Consider the following 17662-nt stretch of genomic DNA (forward strand, 5'->3'; position numbering starts at 1 on the left):
TACTACTCGAAGCATGCCTGACCCACTACGCAGCACATACATGTTCCTTTATGCTAATGGACGGGAAACTCAACCTCTGATCGATAACAAAGTCGCCGGCTATTGATATACCATTTTTCAATTTCAGCGTCACATCACCAGGTGACAGTTCTTGACTAGATGCGAAGCAAGCGACGCAAAGAACTCCAACCTTGAACCGGTTGAAAGTACCCCTTCGGAGAATTGATTTCTGTAAAATCTTTGGCACCCCAGGTAGGTCTTCGACGAAATTTTTTCTTTGAAAGCGCATATCTTACGAGCAAATCTACTTCCAGAGTTGATGAGCTGCGAATGCGTCTGCGATGCCGCCCCCCGCTAAACGTGTTGTTCGGTGAAATACATGGTTGTGATTAAGTTCACTGTGGGAGTTTGCAGACACGGCCCGCAGCTCTCTGCGTGGCAGTTGCACACCGTGTCCTGCTCATCAGAGGTTCATCAGAGGTTTAACTCCAGAACGCGCCCCCTATCAATGGGCAAAACAACGGGCGACTCTCCGAGAGGAGGGATGGCGCTCGAACCAGGGGGAAGAGGTGGCCCTCGATCCTTACATCGCCATCATTTTCTGAACATGCAAGCGCTATGACCTCGAGTGTTTCACATAGGGTTGAGTCCGAAACGCACCAGTAGTGACTTAGGCTTCAGGTCGTATGCCTGTCGTGTGGATTTGGCGCGAGTCAGGTTCCGCAAGTGCCGAGGAGGCCGACATTCCCACTGAGACACAACAGTCGCTGCCCGGAGTATTCTGTGTAGAGAAGGCGCACGGCAAAGCAGCCTTCTTTTGTGAGGCGTCCAGTTTCCACTGTGCGAGGGTAACTGAAACAGGCTTCTGGGTCCGCGAGTAACGCTCCCGTGTTTCTAGCCAGCAATAGTCCTAGACAGCGGTGCTGAGTCTCCAGACATGGCCTCCCTCTCTCCGGCTGGCCACTGTTCCACCGGACCTCCTGGTGACGGGTCCACTTGCCCTTCCTTTGCCCATCCAAGGAAGAAAGTGGGGAAAGAGGCAGCACAAAATGACGTGCTGGATGAAGCGAGGGAAAACCGGCGACCTCCAGATGCCCACACCGAAGAGCCTGGGTGAGAGATAACAGGCTCGGCTACCGAGCAACTTCTTCAGCTCCAGAACCACTCAAACGAGCATTCCGTCGAGGGCTCACGCGCCACCAACCTCTCCTAGTAGAGTGAGGGTGTCCGGCGGCTGAGCACTCGCGCCTACCTACGGTTCTGACCGTGGCACGTCATCCTGTAATCAATCGCATCCAACTTCAAGCGACACGTTAGATGCTATTGGTCCAGGGCGGAAGCGCAGACCGTGTGGAGCTTTTTTTTTAGTTGTCTCCTTCAGTGTGAGGGTCGCAAGGGGGCTCTCGCGGTCCGAGCTCTTCCGCCGCCAGACGTGTTCCCGGCCGCCTGTGCATACAGCACATCCCTAAATAGACTGCGGTCCGTTCGCCTTGGAAGACCTCTGCGCGTTTTCGCCGCCTCGATGCGACTATGATACCTAGGTTGCCATGGACACGGTGGTGTCCGTCGCTAAGACAGTCCTAAGCGACCGTAGCCGTTACTCGCCCCCACGCAGCAAGGATCCTCTCGTCTGGAGTGATCGGTGTCGCGTCGCAGGCCGATGGCCCGGTCATCGGAAGTGGCGCCGGCGGGGCGCCCCGTGCGGAAAACTGAAATAGACCGACGGCCCATGCAAAAGGAAGCACTCCGGGAAAAAGAAAGCGCCCAGGCCTGCGTCCAGAAAAAAAGAGAGATATTTTTAGTGCAGATGGCTGTGGAAACCAGGAAAGCAGGTGAGGCAGGAGCCGAGATTGAGGGAGACGGTCAGATCCGTCAAATACCCGGGAAGGCGTTCCCGGCTGACGGTCTTCAGTCTTACGGGCGGAGTTGCCTTCTTACACAGTTCAGGCACGTTCTCGATACTTAGCCGACAAACTAGGGGAACGCTGAGGGGTCGCCCGTGCCTACGCGGGCAATCAATCAGTATAGTGGTCTGCGTCCTGGCTTTTCGGACAGAGAGAAAGCTACCCCGCCGGCTGCTCCGGAAACTGCCGGGAGTTTGGAAATGTCGACACCACGTCACATGATTGCCTTTTTTGTGCCTCCAGAAATATTGAAATTGCATGAGAAAGCGGCAAGGAAAGAAGAGATTCTCCGGGCAGCCGACCAGCAGCTCACAGCGGAGATGCACAAATTTGATGAGTTTCTTCGAGCGACAGACCAGCGTGCTCACATCGCCATGAAGGTCGGTAACAGCTACCCCCTTGCACCTCGCGATTTGCTCGCATCTCCACTACGCTACAGGAGAGGTCCGTGTGGAGTGCAAGCTCTCGCTCACATACAGCCTATTCAAGCAACAGCAAAGGTGGTGCGGACTCAGCCTTTATCCTTTGCCCAATCATAAAGAGCAACGGTTAGATCTCTAGAACTAGTGTACGCCCCCCTCCATCAGAGGAGTCTCGCTCCGAGTGCTTGAAGCTTGGCGGCCTAACCATGTAGGTGCTTGCAGTTCGGCTCTCGCCGTGGCAGGTTTCTCAGGCGACGTTTCTTCCTGGCTCCATGACAGGGTCAAGCGACGTGGCACCTCTGTGAGAACACCTCCGGGCGCGCAGGAAGCCGACGAAGTCGGCCGACTAAAGCTCGAGAAGCAGCAGCAGATCAGAGAGCTTCATGAACGACTTTCCGCATGTAATGCTCGGATCAGCAAGTATGAAGAACTGGTACAAGAGGGGGCTGCTTACAAAAGCTTCCTGGAAAAACTGTCGCCTCCGGTGAGTGGGACAGTTCTGCTGTCAAGCCTAGCAAAGACAAATACCATGACTGGCGAGGCGCACTTGGTCACGGTTAGAGAGCCCGGAGTGGCGTACGCTGTATCGAAACTTGTTGCCCGGGCAACGCACCTTGCATTATGTCCGGGTACGGTACTGGTAAGGACGGCTGGAGGTGGCAACAACGTGAAGTATCGCGTGAGTGCGGCAGTCCCACCTGTACCCGCCAACCGTCACGGATTTGCAGTCGCAGCGTGTAAGCGCCCAAGTACGGCAGCCCATGCCCTGGTGGTCCCAAGCGCTACCTCCGAGGTCGGGGACGTGACAACAGGCCGGACACGACAACAAGCATTGATTACCGTTGCTGTCTGCCAGTTAGCACTCACGCTCACGCCCTTGGAGAGTTTTGAAGACCCAAGGCATGCGCTCTTCGGGCGTACTGGAAGTCCCAGTAAACCGTCTCTTGGCAATATGGCTTCAAAATTAGAGCTCCTTGCCGCCGAGGCCATGGAGCAACAGCCGGAGCACAAAACTGCGCTGTCTCATCTTATCAGGAGTGGCTTGAAGTGCAAGAGACGAGGCGGCAGGAGAGGTTGGCAGCGAAAAGAAAGAAATGGGTAGAACAACAACTCAGGCTACAGGAGGGAAGAGTGGCCAAAGAGATGCAAGAAGCGGAGGCCGAGGTGGCGGAGAAACTGGGGGAGCTGGAAGAGAAGAGAAGACGAGGCGGCAAAGCCATCGACGACTGTAAGTGTCCCTGCGTCTGGACCCGTGCTTAGGTCGACGGATGGAGGGGCTGTCCAGTTGGTGGCGAAATGAAAGCCACAGACACCAGGTACACCGGCAACATTCATTGATATGATTGAGCTTTACCAGCCGGGACCGGTTGCTGCTGTCCGGACCACAAAGGAGCGGATGACGTGATTGCTGCCCGCGGTTAACCCTGAGATCAAGGACGTCACATCCCTCCGAGAGTCTGCAGGCCTCTATCCTTGGGACAGGTTTAGCCGGTTTTCCTCGGACCACTGGCCTTCCCCACGAATACGAGGATCCCAGCATTGTCGGCTGCTACTTGTACAGCACTGCTGAGGTTGCAGACGTGGGTAGGGATAAGTCTCCATGTGGATACGCTGTACAACCGTTTAGCCTACCGTCAAAACGTCGTGACCGGATATACAGCCAGCAGGAGTGGGCAGACTGGTGCGGGAGAAGAAAATCGCTGCCGAAGACTCTCCTGACTCTTGCAAGAAGTTCTGTCACACAGGTTGATCTGTTTCACTCGGGCGAGTGGCGAGTATGTGAGCCGGGTGGTCCGCTGCCTTCAGTGCGGCGGGAGCTGGAAGAAAAGGTAGAGAAGAAGAAGAAGCAACTGAGGAAACGCATGCAGACTGCTTCGGACTTCGAGAAGATGTTTCCAGGTGATTATCAACGTCCGGCTCCCGGATGAGAATCGTACGTTTTCGGCCTGGTCGGCTGGAACTCCACTCCGCCTCCCAACGCGCCCAGGGGGAATTTCTGTAGTGCTGCCGACAAAGGAGAACGCGTGCTCCGCGGACAGTGACAGAGGTAGTGCGGTGTGGTACACTGCGTTACTTGCCGCAGACGTTGACGATGACGAGGAAGAACCCGCGATGTATTTCACAGACCCACAGCAACTTCTCGAACTGTTCCACCAGCTGGAGGAGCAGAATCTTTTCCTTATACAGAATGCGCAAGAAAACGAAGCCGTGAGCCACGAAGGAGAGGCATCTCCAGCCCACACTCGCGAAGACAACTCCTGGATCTTGCAGACCCGGAGCACGGCCTGTGAGGAAGGCGTAGCCGCTAATCTCGTAGTCGGAGGCGTCCGACTGATGCGGCCAGCTACAGCAGCCTATACACTGCAAGACGGCTGCCCGATAAGCTCGTCATTGCTTGCACCTGCGACAGGACCTTCCGTGCAGGGCCGGTCCAACGCGCGGCACGCAGGCCCCGCCACCTTCTGACTCCGGGAACGGCCAGCGCATACCTGTAAACGTTTAACTCAGGTGTCAATCTGCGATCACTAAGGCAGCCCACCCGTTCTCACACGACAATAGACACACTGCCAGAGTGGGGGGAGGCAAATGAATCTGGGAGGGATGCTGAGGGACAAGAGGTACACAGGAAACTGATGGACTAGTTGCTCCAAGAACACAGCTTGGCGGCATCAGCTCAACTTACACGTGCTGATGGATTACGTAGCCTGGATGCGGCTGAGGTGCGTCGCTGCGAAGTGCTTTGCTTACGAATGCCCTACGCTTCAGGCAGTCGAAGACGTGGTCTCAAAGTTCGAAGAGACAAAGCACCAGACAGCAGAACGCACCCGCGCTTTGGACACGCTTATCAAACAGCTGCGCGAGCAAGTCCAGGCGCAGAGGCAGATATGCAGCAAGCTGGAGAGTGAGTTGGGCTCTTCAGAAGTTGTTTCACGTTCAGTTGCGCCACCGCGGGAAAGGACAGGTTGCTGCCCGGGCTTCTTCACAGCGGATCATGCAGCAGATGCCCGTGGATGCGTGCTCCAGACACCTTGATAAAGAAGAAGAACGAACGCGAAGAGAAAATGATTTTCCAGCACATAGCGAGCAAAATAACGGAAGTTCACTGCATATGTGGATATGAGGGTAAGACTGCCGAACACGGGGTTTGGCTACCTCGCTCAACCACAGTGGTGCTCCCGGCATTTTCAGACCCAGGAATACCAGAGAAATGGCTCTTTGTGTCCTTGCTGTCGCCGCGGATTCTTGGGATTTTCTGGCCGTCTGACGTTTGCTGACAGTTTCCGTGCTTCTCCCAGCTAGCCCAGTCTGTCCTGGTAGCCGTAAGCAAGGCATGGCTGATCAGTTCTGGGTAACAACCCGACCACCCATGCACACCGCTCGGGCCATTTCTGCCAGCGGGTTGTTTGGACCAGGAATGCTACCTCTGGCGCAGTTTTCTTTCTCCGCGTCCGGGATAAACCCCCCCGCAGTCAGCGTGTACTTAGACATCCGGCCTCCACTTTGACTTCCTTGGAGAAGGCGTTCTCCTCTTCGCTGACTTCTAGGTGACGCTGCTAACGACGCGATCCGCAAGCTGGAACAGATCGAGGCAAAGATGGAAGAGTTCCTGGCGATACTTGACAAATACGAAGGTCTGAGCAAGCGGTGGCGGTGGCACGGACGAGCCAGCTGTCTTGTGCCTCCTTTTCGGGTTTAAGACAATTGCGGGAGGGGACTGATGTCCGCGTCTTGTGGCGTGCTCCTGGCTGGCATGTATAGGAGGAATAGGGGAAAATGCAGGGCGAGAAAACGGAACGTACCAGAGTGGACGTAGCGCGGAACCACTTCTGAGAGTCGCTAAGTCACGCTCTCACTTCTGCGACTGCAGCCGAGAACCCGGAGCTCATTTCCAGGTTGGAAAGAGCCAAAGAGAAGGAAAGACGAGAGCGCGTGCGACAAGAAAAGCTAGATGAACAGTCGCAAAAGAATGACGAGAGGCTTCAGGTAGAGACAACGCCCGGGCATGACGCTCCTCTCTCTAGCTGGACAGCTGAGCCTTAGCTTTCTCTCACTGGGACGCCGAAAAGCATCCCGTGACGAGCTGTCTTCCGATTTTGGCCAGTGAGCGGGAAGACAAAGAGAAGAGGAACATAGCGGCTGACCTGGCGCTACTTGACTCTTCCCCAGCGGCGCGCCCTCCAGCTCGCTTCGTTCGGGTTTCTGGCGCTTGTGGTGATATAGGCCTCACTGAAGAGATCGCAAGAGCCAACTCAGCAACGGCAGGGGAAGCAGATTATGTTCCGTTCTCCGCCCGTAAGACACCAGGAGGAGGTACGTGGAGTTAATGTCCCGCCTGTCCGTGACGGCTTCACCACTTGGTCTGTAGATGGGCTTACACTGAGCACTTCTCGGAGTCCATCGCCCACGGGCGCTCAAGCACCGAAGCTGTGAAGGTGTTTTGCTTCTCCACACAGACTTCGCAGGCAGCGGAAGACGACTCTCAAGCGGAACGAGAGTACCAGTTGTTTTTCTGTTGACTTGATTGGAATACCCGCACGATGGCCACTCCGTCGTTTCAGACCGAACCAGAACAGATTCAATCGGGCGACTTTTTGGAGGTCCCCAGAGTTCATGAGGTGCCCGTGCGCGGGACACCGGGGAAAGTCCGTGTCCTGCCAGGGTGAAATCTAAGCAGCGAACGCTCCCGGTCAAGCGATTCAGGTCGCGCGAACAAGAGTCGCGACATTCAGACCGAAGCAGTTTACTGCGGACGCATTCATAAACCAGCCAGGGCTTACCGCTTTCCGTTCTGAAGCCCCTGTGAGTACAAGTAGCAAAAAGTTGCCTTTTCCGTACAGAGCAGACATTGACAACATGGACATCAGACCGGTTCTACACTGGTATCGATAATGTGTGTCCGGCTGGTTCGATCTGCACCACTGAATCACGGTAACAGCGCACTGGTCACACAGGAAATCCTAGCCGTGCTACGAGAAGCGCACCGGTCGGTAGCTGTCTGTAAGGCAGCAGAACTTGAAAAGGCTGATCCTTTGTGACAAAGCAAGTCAAATTTCTTTCACAACAACGGGAGACCCGGGTAGAACTTCGTTTCCAAATACAACAACCGCTACATTGAGGCAGGCTGAGGTGAACGCTCCCCGACTGAGTTCGAACTACCGTCACGAAGCCCGTTCCTTTAGGAGACCGGTACTCATACAGGCGGAATTGTTTCCGGGAAGTTGGAAGCTGACAGCAGCTCGGCATCGCAAACAGTCCGCCGAAGTCTCTCAACTCTGGATGTTGCCAGGCTCGCTGTGTAGCAGCACATACGCGCCTAGCTACGGCCGCGCTTCTTGTTTCCGCGGACGCAAGGGAGGCTGTCCGGGCGGGCGTGTCTGTGTGTGCTGGAACCACGGGAAAGCTTACCAAGGCAACCACAAACGAGACCTCAATCCCCAGCTACACCAATATTTCACAGCTTAGTGCCCATGCACGGATGCACTCTCTTGCAATTTATTAATGTGTTGCAGCGGCGCCGGGTTACTAAGACTCCACCCCCGCCGCACATATGCAAGCGACAGGCATGCTGCGGTCCAACAAGTAAACAGGCCTGCTTTTTCGGGTACACATTTGGCCGTACTCTACCGATCGCCGCAGTCGGCGACACCGGTTGCGTGCTTGTGTGGCCGCAAAAGGCCGGATGAAATCTTCACACTTTCGTGTTAGGAAATACCCCCTAGACCGAGGTTACTGCAGTAAAGCGTCTCTCTCGAAGCGTTGACTGGGTTAACTCCTAGGACATTCTGGATAGGCAGTCACCCTCACGCTGCCTCCAACAGCTTCCGTGTCAATGCCAGTATTCGCAACCATCTCCTCATACTGGTTACGCAGCCCTAAGGCCTTGGAAGCCCAGACGCGCATACAACGATCGCGCATCCTCTTGACGGGTGCTCCCTGACAAGACTGTGGCCGCTCGCGGTCGGAGGGAAATGCGTAGGGTAACGTGCCTTCCGGTTGTGTTGCTTTTTGGGAACGGGATAATAGTTGGGCAGAAATGTAGAAGTGTGATTTCTCTAGAAAAGGAACTGATAACAAAGCAACTCTGCCCCCACGAGGCCGGCACAGTGCGAACTCACGGGCGCTTGGGATTGGGAGAGCGCTCTCGTGTACGATAACAGGACTAAACCCAAGCACTGCCGGGAGACGGTTCCCGGACACAAGTCGTCAGGTCACTACTGGGGGAGACCGGTCGCATTCGTCCACCCAAAGCCGTGGGACACCGTTCAAGCTTACTTTCCAGCAGTTTTTCTTACAAAACACCGCACGCAGGCAAACATTTTCTGTTTTCTGAACACTCCTTATACGCTGGGTACCAAACTCAATCTGATTTGCTATCGGTTGCGAGAACGAGCTTCCAATTGGCGTCCGGAGCCTATCAAGTCGCCCAAGCAAAGTAGTCAGTCTGCTCGGGACCGGCGCGATGTTGCTGAGTGCAGTCGGCGCCACGCCGTGTCCAGGAGCTCGCTTTTGCGGCCACGCGTACATCAGGTACAGTTTCAGCGGCGGCAGCCAGACTGCTGGACAGCATATTTTCTTCCTTTGCAGACTTGGACTTGGAAAGCGTCCATCCAGAGACTCGAAGGTGCCGGCAACCGCCGGTCCAATCGGAGCTCGGTGCCGCTCAGACAGAGCTCCAGCCCAAAAGACTTCCGGACTGAAAGCCCGGACGAGTATTCAAGAAACTGCGGAACAGTCAGTCTCAGCCGAGACCCGTGACTCAGGCCGGTGCTGGCCGGTCGCACGGCGTCGAGACATAAACCCTCAACAGCGTATTCGCTGGTCCGCCATCCGCGTAGAGTTAGAGATCATGTTGGTTCTAGTGTACAAATTCGGACGGGCTTAGGGTTGGGGTTCCGGGATTGAGACATTCATTAGTAAAAGGTCGTGCTTTCTCCGCGCCGGTGGCTCGTTCAGAATCAACGGATCAACCAAGCGGGAACTTCGCGGTAGATGCAAGGTCACCGTGCAGGAACCATAACTACGTCCCCGGATTTCGGGGCAAAATCAGTCATCCAGGACTTCGTACCTCCGCTGCTAGGACGCAAATACTCTGCACCCAGACTGACGCCAATGTGCAACCAGAAGATCTCCCGCTTCAACGGTGAAGAAACATGGGTCGTTACCTTGACCCTGTGTAAAGACAGTGTCACTTGTTTCTTCAATGAAGCTATCAAGTCTCGTCCTCAGAAATATATTGAAGACGCACCGAGACTCCATGCCTACTGCTAGCGCCCAGAATAATAAAATTCACGCTGTAGTCACCCGGTCCTGCCACGCATCGTGAGGCACGTCTTGCGGAGAATTCACGGCATGTCGAGCCGATCACAAATGATTTCGGTCGTGCTTAGGAGTCGAGCAGCGAGTGAAAGCCGTGCCTCAGTGTCCTGCCACTTCGGGCTGTAGGGTTTACAGATCCGCCTCCTGGTACCAACTGTAGCCGCTGGAGGTGGGGTCCTATTACATTGATGGTGTTGCACGCAGCCTGGCAGCCCATGGGAGCTGCAATGCTAATGGGGCTAATCAAGCGGCAGTTGGAAAAGCCTTCAGGAGGGGGTTTTGCTAGCCCACTCACTGGGGATTGTCCCAATGCAGCTACCTGAAGCCATTGAACTCCTGTACCGTGGTCCGGATCTGGGACCCTGCCGCTTAATCTGCCCCGCGCCTGAGACGCCACCTCAATGTGCCTTCTAAATTTCCGGCGCCCTTGGAACTGCAAGTAGTTTTCGGGGGAGAAACCTGGAACCCCTCTGGAAATCCGTGGCGACTGTCTAGCAACGGAAGGGACCGGGCGCGTCACACGGGGACGAGGCGACCCGCTGCCGGGCTTGACTGTGGCGGGTGGACCTCCCCTACCGAGCAGCAAAAACGAGCGGCGACGGGGCTGCTGTGAACAAACCGAGATAGTGCAAGGGGAGGCTTGAATACACCGGACAGAATACCAACGAGAGCAGATGTCTGTCGGTTGCCTGAATTGTAGCCCGTGACCCGAGTGTGTACCCTGTTCGGTATAGACCGTACCTCCGCACGGCGGAAAGGTGGGTTAAACCATGAGTGCCGAGAGGCAATGGAGCTCTTTTCTACCACGGCAGCACATTTTCAGTTCACCGAGCTGTCGCTTGTGTCCGAAGTCCACAACTGTTATCGCAGTTCTTCTCAGGCAACAGCCACGCTACACCACTGCCAGGGAGGCGGCGCTGTGGACCACCGGACCAACATGTGAAAACCGTAAACAGTATACTTCACTTGAGAAAGCGCTGCGACAGGAAGGTAACAGTCCACATTAGGTAAGTTAGCCCACGTCCACGGACCGCAGCGGCGGCGGCTGATCAGGAGAGCTCTGGGCGGAGAGGAGTCAAACTCTGCTTGAATTTCTTGACCTGCGTTGAGTCTGTAGACCGCAACACACCTCCAGCAACTCCTCGTGCGAGTCCTTTCCCTTTCTCACTGGCCCGTGTCTCCCTGTGGCTAGTAGGCCGATCCGGGGCCAAACTCAAGCACCAGACCAGCTACGTCTATGGCACCTGATCACCCCTGTCTTTCGAAGCATTTCCCTTCTCTGGCAGGGCATTCTCAGTCTTCGCAGAAGAACGCTTTTTCTGAGGTGACACTGGTGGCCCTTTCGGCTGCATATCCGGGTCCAAAGGATACATGAAAGGAGCTTTTTCAGACCTGTAGTCCGGGTCACGTTCTGCCTTTGGTGAGTGAGAGTCGGAGTCTTCATTAGTGGGACCAGCTCCAACACCGGAGTGGGCTGGCGGAGCCCCTGCATCGTGGCCTGGCTTCATTATGTCGGAAAAGAGCCGGGACAACGGTCGCGGCACTAATTGACGGTCACCGAACACCACACGCCGCTCTTCTGGGTCCGGAGACCACGTGGTGCAAAAGTTCAGGGACGAGCACCTGTGGCTCTTTGCAAAGCTGTGCGGCTGACAGTACGCACAGGGAAACAAAAAGCTGCGAGTTCGGAGTCGTGGGCCGGACTTGACAACCTTTCCAGAAGCTACAGATGATGCCAGTCTCCGGTTAACGGCCACAACGCCGGCAAGAGACCAAAAAGTTGCAGAACACATGTCGTGAAAAGAGCAGCTCCCAAACTGGAATGCCAGTGTAAAAGTGGCGGCAAGCCGTTTCTGCAGTCAGAATTTTAGGGGCTCGGCAGTGAACCCAGACTGGTCAGCGAGCCTCCGCGTGAACGGGTCGCTGCCGCCTGCGCTAGCAGAAGCACCCTGGCCGGCACTGCGAGTTTGGCCGCCTCTTGGCTCACGGTCAGCGACGTGCAAGCGGGTAGCGAAGCGCGAAGGAGCGAAAGCGTCTGAGGTCCGTTGCTCTATTCTGCTAAACAAATCTCAGTACAGCAGCTGGCTTCCGGTGAATAACTTTTTCTTGGCAATGGCCCCCCCCCGTTGTTTCGCACCGAGCGTGCCTCCCGCGAAACACACTATCGGTGCCGTGAAGCGCATGACCGTCTGCAGACGTGGCGGCCAGTGTCAGGCGGTCTACCGCGTGTACAAGTAGTACAGTCTTACGTCAGTAACTTCTGGATCAGGCTGAGTAACTCATCTCAGATAGCTGTTCGGTGAGAAGCACTCCGGCGCCTTCGATTCTTTTGGTTGGACAAGTATCATCACAACCAGAATTTTGGCTCAGCAGTCCCCCCTCAGCCGTTCTTATGCGGGAGAACCGTACAAGCTGTGCGTACTACATGGACAGGCTTTTTTACCTTTATTGTCACGTGTGCTTTTCCGTTTCTAGTCCTCACGCGAGGGCGTACCGCGTCTAACCGCCGAACGGAGTCGTAGGTTCCGGCGCGGGAGCGACCGATGCCTGGCGTGTAAGACGCTTGAGCGTCTCTAGACAGCATGAAAATCGGGATAATCTGGTATCCTTCGAGGCATAACATTAAAGCCTAATAGATGCATAGGTATGAAGATAAGCATAATACTACATAGGAATACAAAGAACCAAATACTTAGGAAAGGTGAACCACCTGTCACAGGTAAGAAGAAGTTTAAAGTATCTCCAAATCACTAACAATATAGCCTCCTCAAATACGTGCAGCGGTTTCTGAGACACGTCGTTAACGAGCAGCACGGAATGCCTGCATTGTACGGGAGACAATTCAAACTTATCGGGCAAGAGCTTCTGAGTTGGTTCCGGTTAGTGGAGACGGTTGCCGTCATGGCTTTTTCTTGACTAATACGCCTAGCGTTTACCCTGCGACCGGTGCAACTGAATGCACACGCGAATTTCTTGACCGCAGTTCCACACGATGCCCAGTGGTAACACAGACACCTTTACAAGGGGTTGAGGGACAGCAGACACGGCTGCTAGTACAAGAGCTTGTAGAAATACCAGGGAACTTTTCTATAACGCAGAAAGCAGGACTCGGGAAGTTGAAATCTGCAAGTGCCCTGCCCACATACCGAACACCTCTGGTAGGCGAATCACAACCGTGCCACACCAGTGCCTTGCTGTTTGAGACACCGAAGGATGGCGGAAGCAGACCAGTCCCGTTACCGACGCCTTTCATATGCCTTTCTGCAAGAATCAAGTCTTGCTTCCATGGGAGAGTGGGATAGGGAGCTTGACTGTTCAAATTTCTGTGGATTTGATGGCTCCTTCCCTGGTTAGGATAGTATATTCGGATCTTTATCCATCAGTTCTTTAGTGAGCTGTTCGTAGTTGAGCACTCCTTCCTGCACCAGTACGTCCTGGGCCTGGAGCCGAAGTCACAACAAAGCAGGGCTCGACTACCAAGGTTTTTCGGTCCCCGTCACTCTTGACAGCTGGAAAAAAAGAGCTTTTGTTACGCGGCTTTAGGAAACCACCAGCGCGAGACCGCTGACCGCAAGAAACCCTGCCTGTAGACACGGCGATAGCTTGACTGAGGGAGACTTACTTTTTGAGCCCAGTCTATCAGTTCATCTGCTTCTTCGTCAGACAGCCTTTCCCCAAGCTGCTGGAGAATGTATCGCAACTCGAGGATGGTAATAGTCCCGGTGGCGTCCTTGTCGAACTCTCTGAAAGATTCGAGGATCTTTTCCTCTTTTACTGGATCTTGGAAATGAGGTGACTCACAAATTTTTAAGAAGTCTGTGAAGGTGAAACTTCCGGCCCCTTTCTCCGGGTCGAACACCTGTATAAGTTCCCGAATCATTTCCTCCGAAGGATTTTGTCCGACTGACCGAAAAATCTTCCCAAATTCCCTGAGAACAGACGAGCCGCAGGACTGCCCCGCACGGCTGTCATCGTTCTTCCGCGTGTCTCGGGGTCGTCAGCAGAGTTGTCCTTTAACACGCACAGTCGACTTCTCCCACCCAGAAACACAGTCAACCCCGACCATCATCACGTGGCCGCCACGAGTCTGCGCCTCTGCTGATGAAGATCGCAACACCAGTACTGTTTCCCCGGGAACGGGCCGAAGTATGCTTATACACCGGTACAGGTATGAATGTCTCCATTGTGCTCGAGCTATGCGTGCGTGAATGTATTTGTGCGTTCTCCTTTTCCTGAAAAGGTGTGACAGAGTGGTTACGTTCCGCTTAAACGGGTTCCTTTTGGACTAGCTCATATACCGTGGTTAGTTACGCTACTGAGCTATCACGCTGTTCTTTTCCCAACGAGGCACCGTGTATTCGCCGCAGTTGTATCCGGTCACATCTTATGGCGACACTAGAATCACATGCGACCTTTTCCGCTGTCACGACTACGATGCCAGTATCTGGTAGTACTTCCCGTTTACTCGGCGGGGATGAAAGAACCATGCTGACATCACTAAGGACTTTCGCCTAGCACCATGAAAGGTTTGGTCGTACGTGCTCGAGCTACGGTAATCAGCATTACACAATCCAGACACAGTGTAGTCTGGCTCACTCACTTCTTGTGGTGTTAGCGCCTTTGTCATCTTCTACTCAACGAACACTACTAGCTACTCTTGTTTTCCACCTACGAAAACTGGATTCTTCCGTCTTCGTCTTTGTCAAACAAATTAAAGGCAGTCCTGAAAGTGTTGACCTGTGTTTCGGTCAGCTGATAAATCACTCCGTCCACTTCTGTCATCTTTGCCCTGGCTTGCGACACGGGACGTCTACGGGGTTCTTTGACTTTCGCTCGCTAGCACAATTTTTGGCTGTTCCGTATTGTCTGGAAGAGAAGACAAGGTAACAGCCGATTCCTCTGGCAGCTGCCATTGCGTTTGTAACTCAGACGTACAACATGATCTCTAGGACCGTACTTCAAGACCGCACACACTATTGCGGAAGGACTGAAGTTCCTCTGAGTGCCAGATAATTAATATTTCGAGGTGAAAACGTTTTGAGCTCACAAGCCTTTCGGTGAGGCGAATTACGACACTGTCAACTGAGGTGCAGCACAACGGAAGACTCCAGACGACACTCGCGCACACGTAACACCCGGCCGACCGGCGCTAGTTATTGAGAGTGCGGTGACACTAACCCTTACCAATTCACCGTAGGGTTTGGGTTCTAGGCAAGGTCCTCATTCATTGTGAGCCTTTTTGAAAGGCTGACTTTTCTCTTCCGGAAAGGCTTGTATTGTGAACCACAAGCGTTCCTCTTTTCATAGGGCGGGACTCCGGAGTGCAAAGAACGCTCTCTATTCTGAACCACATGCAGGAATGCATGCGGCCGCTCTTCGGACGCCGAGGGGCCACAAGATGTAAGCGGAGATAAATCTGCAGTTCACGGAGGTTTATATTCCATAGCCGAAGACGCTTGTCGAGCAGCCGCGGAGGAGGGCTTTACTCCGGGGTCGCTCGGGACGTACCACGGGACCAGCATGGAACTAGGCGGCTCAGCAGGTTAGAGTTTCGGCAAGCAAACTCACTGTCGGCAGCTTGAAGCTGCTGACAGTGGTCAACCGAAGACTCCGACGTTCTTGCCTCAGCGAAGCCGGATGGATACAGCTTGATTCGGGCACGCCGTCTTTGCGTGAGGAAAGTTGTTTTCGCTAGGAGCATCTGCTGACAACGGTTTCACCGTAGTGCCAGACGAAACTCTGCCGGGTAGGAATGCGCAGCTGTTCGCTAGTGGAAAATAGCTGCACCCTACCTTTTGCATGGCCCGATCTGGGGCACGTCCAGACGGATGAAGGTCACAACTTTCCTGAAAACGAGTGCCAGCACTGGCACCTCGGTGCGCGGGGACGCCTCAGTATTTTTTTCTTGGGGGGTAGTGGGATAAGCACGCTTAGCCGGGAAGGTAGCGTCTGACAAAGACATAAAGTCACGGCGGAGCGTCCAGTGCACAGGGCACGCCATCCTGCGTCTTCGCCTTCGACTGGTTACTGACTGCCCAGCCGCCTCGTCTCCCGGGCCTACGAACTTCCGGACAGAGAGAGTCTACACAGCAAGCAACACCACGATACAGCAGTCTGATCAACCTGGGTGAGGAAAGTGCTGCTGAGGTCTGCACGACTCCGCTGTGTCGTGTTGGCGCGTCCGGTGCGGCTTCTTTCTAGAATTTGGGAAGCTCCGCAGACAGACACCCAGGGAAGAAAGCTCCCGGTGGGCATTGACCCGGGGCGGTCATGTGTAAAATGCCACAGCCTCGGGCGCCTCCACTAAAGTTCAGGGTGAGGAGCAAAATGCTGCTTCCCACTGCTTTCTTTACTGTGCTGACAGGGTTGCCGTTGCCAGTGCGACTTGTCTTCTCTGCTTGACCCCGCTGTTCTCGGGCGAGCCCGCCCGGACTGCTGCCCCAGGAAGTAGTATCGATTTGCAGCGCCGCCGGAAGGGCCCTCCAGGGAAGGGTCCGCAGCATCAATGAGCTTATCGGACTCAGAAGCATGCGGGAAACCCGGTGACGGACTCCAATTGAAATGCATCGAGGCGGGGCAGTGAACAAGAGGCAACAGAGACGAGATCCGGTCCACAACGTATCCGATCCTCCGGAGAGATTGTACGATTCCACGCATGGCGCGGTCCTGCCACGCGTGTCAATTTTAGCGGACGACACTTTTTTTCCCCGTCCGAGATAGGTAGCTTCAACAGTCATGCAGAACTGCCTTCTTGAGCCGTTGGTGTCTGCCTGTGGGACAGCACCACAAGTGATCTCTGACTGTGTACCCCTCCAAGCGCCCTTACGACTACTCACTGCTACGCTTCTAGGAATCTGATTTGCTTGCACACAGCTGCCATCAATCCGCCGAGCAGGCGAGACCTCGACTTGTCAAAGTAGTCGGAGCAGTCTATTTCAGACTCGAAGTAAAGAGATTGAGAAACCACTCCGGCGCCCTTGCGCACCGGAGGCGCCCCCAAGACAGCGCCTCAAAAGCGGGGCAGGGAGACAAAGTGTGAGTTGTGTTCCCCCGCAGAAGCCCCGGACCTGAGAACGCACAGCATCGGAGTAGTCGCCTAGTGGACCGACGCAACTGAGACAAAAGTACCTGTGGTGCCTTCATTGCCAGCAAGAGTAGTGCACGTGGAAACAGGCGAATAAACCGTGGACAGAGGTACAGCACGCGCCTGTTCTCGGGCGCGCAGAGCTGTCCCATCCTCGATGTAATAGTTCGGGGCTGCCCGTAAGCAGTCCTCACAAACGGTCCCTTTTCGGGGGTTACGTCGCTCAGAAGTAACAAGCTGGCGAGGAAAACACAGTGAACCTAAGCATGTCGGGCTGCAGTCGAACTCGAAAAGGGCATTGACCACCGGCCCTGAGCACATAGATCGCACACTCTCAACACCAGGAAGTTGCTGGCACCCCTTACTGCACACGAACTAACACGCTTCTCCGCTACACTACGCAATGTCACCGCGCTCTCCTGTTCATCGGGGTTGCTGCTTCTGCTGCTGAGCGAGGGCATTCTGACGCAACTGTTGATGCAGAAGCAGAGCCTGTACGTTGGCGGAGTTCTGGAGGGTCTGGGGAGAGAGCTGTCCAAGGAGAAGCTGGTGAGCATGCAACTGCTGTCCCGACAGGGGACGTAGTCGGAGAAAGTGTTGGATTTGTTGTTGCAGAATATGCTGCTGAAGTCTTTGAGTGCCCAGATGGAGCCGTAAACGCTGCTGCTGGACCAGCAAATCTTCTTGTGACCGGTTCTGCTTGTCGCTGCCAGTGCTTTCTCCCGGCCGACTCTCCTCCAGAGCTGATCCACTGGGGCTGTTCTTGCGCTCAAGGTTAGCTTGAAGGGCATGAGGGGGTCCAGCCTGAGGGTCGAGGTGGTCTTGTCGGTCCTCGGTTGACGGATTTCCTTCACTGTGACCAGCTTGCACAACAGCCTCCCCGCAGTTCTCCTGCTCCGGACCTGCAAGCCGCTTCGGCTCTTCAACGGGATCCG

General features: G+C 54.8%; 3 protein-coding genes across 3 annotated transcripts; 1 reads left to right on the forward strand and 2 right to left on the reverse strand.

The window, feature by feature from the left end:
- The first annotated feature begins 979 nt into the window (after window positions 1-979).
- CSUI_003868 (coiled-coil protein) lies at window positions 980-6828 on the forward strand. The gene is made up of 5 exons (XM_068064063.1): window positions 980-1113; window positions 1657-1832; window positions 2148-2284; window positions 2652-2810; window positions 3362-6828. Exons 2-5 carry the CDS (start codon window positions 1661-1663, stop codon window positions 3584-3586), a joined length of 693 nt encoding a protein of 230 aa, XP_067923960.1. The 5' UTR covers window positions 980-1113; window positions 1657-1660; the 3' UTR covers window positions 3587-6828.
- A 6165-nt stretch (window positions 6829-12993) lies between these two features.
- CSUI_003869 (calmodulin) lies at window positions 12994-14432 on the reverse strand (the record flags this gene model as incomplete). The annotated part of the gene is made up of 3 exons (XM_068064064.1): window positions 14316-14432; window positions 13266-13572; window positions 12994-13083 (listed from the first exon to the last, which is right to left on the reverse strand). Exons 1-3 carry the CDS (start codon window positions 14423-14425, stop codon window positions 12994-12996), a joined length of 507 nt encoding a protein of 168 aa, XP_067923961.1. The 5' UTR covers window positions 14426-14432.
- A 1981-nt stretch (window positions 14433-16413) lies between these two features.
- CSUI_003870 (uncharacterized protein) lies at window positions 16414-17662 on the reverse strand. The gene has a single exon (XM_068064065.1). The coding sequence runs from the start codon at window positions 17516-17518 to the stop codon at window positions 16988-16990; it is 531 nt and encodes a 176-aa protein (XP_067923962.1). The 5' UTR covers window positions 17519-17662; the 3' UTR covers window positions 16414-16987.

This window comes from Cystoisospora suis, assembly GCF_002600585.1.
Source record: "Cystoisospora suis strain Wien I chromosome Unknown contig_1745, whole genome shotgun sequence".
In the NCBI taxonomy this organism is placed as follows: Eukaryota; Apicomplexa; class Conoidasida; order Eucoccidiorida; family Sarcocystidae; genus Cystoisospora; species Cystoisospora suis.

Bases quoted from the DNA above. Each gene is read 5' to 3' on its own strand.
- CSUI_003870 (XM_068064065.1), bottom strand. From the start codon at position 17,518: ATGCCCTTCAAGCTAACCTTGAGCGCAAGAACAGCCCCAGTGGATCAG.
- CSUI_003868 (XM_068064063.1), top strand. From the start codon at position 1,661: ATGGCCCGGTCATCGGAAGTGGCGCCGGCGGGGCGCCCCGTGCGGAAA. The intron at 1,833-2,147 runs GTGAGGCAGGAG...TTGTGCCTCCAG, and splicing joins TGTGGAAACCAGGAAAGCAG to AAATATTGAAATTGCATGAG. The intron at 2,811-3,361 runs GTGAGTGGGACA...TCATCTTATCAG, and splicing joins TGGAAAAACTGTCGCCTCCG to GAGTGGCTTGAAGTGCAAGA.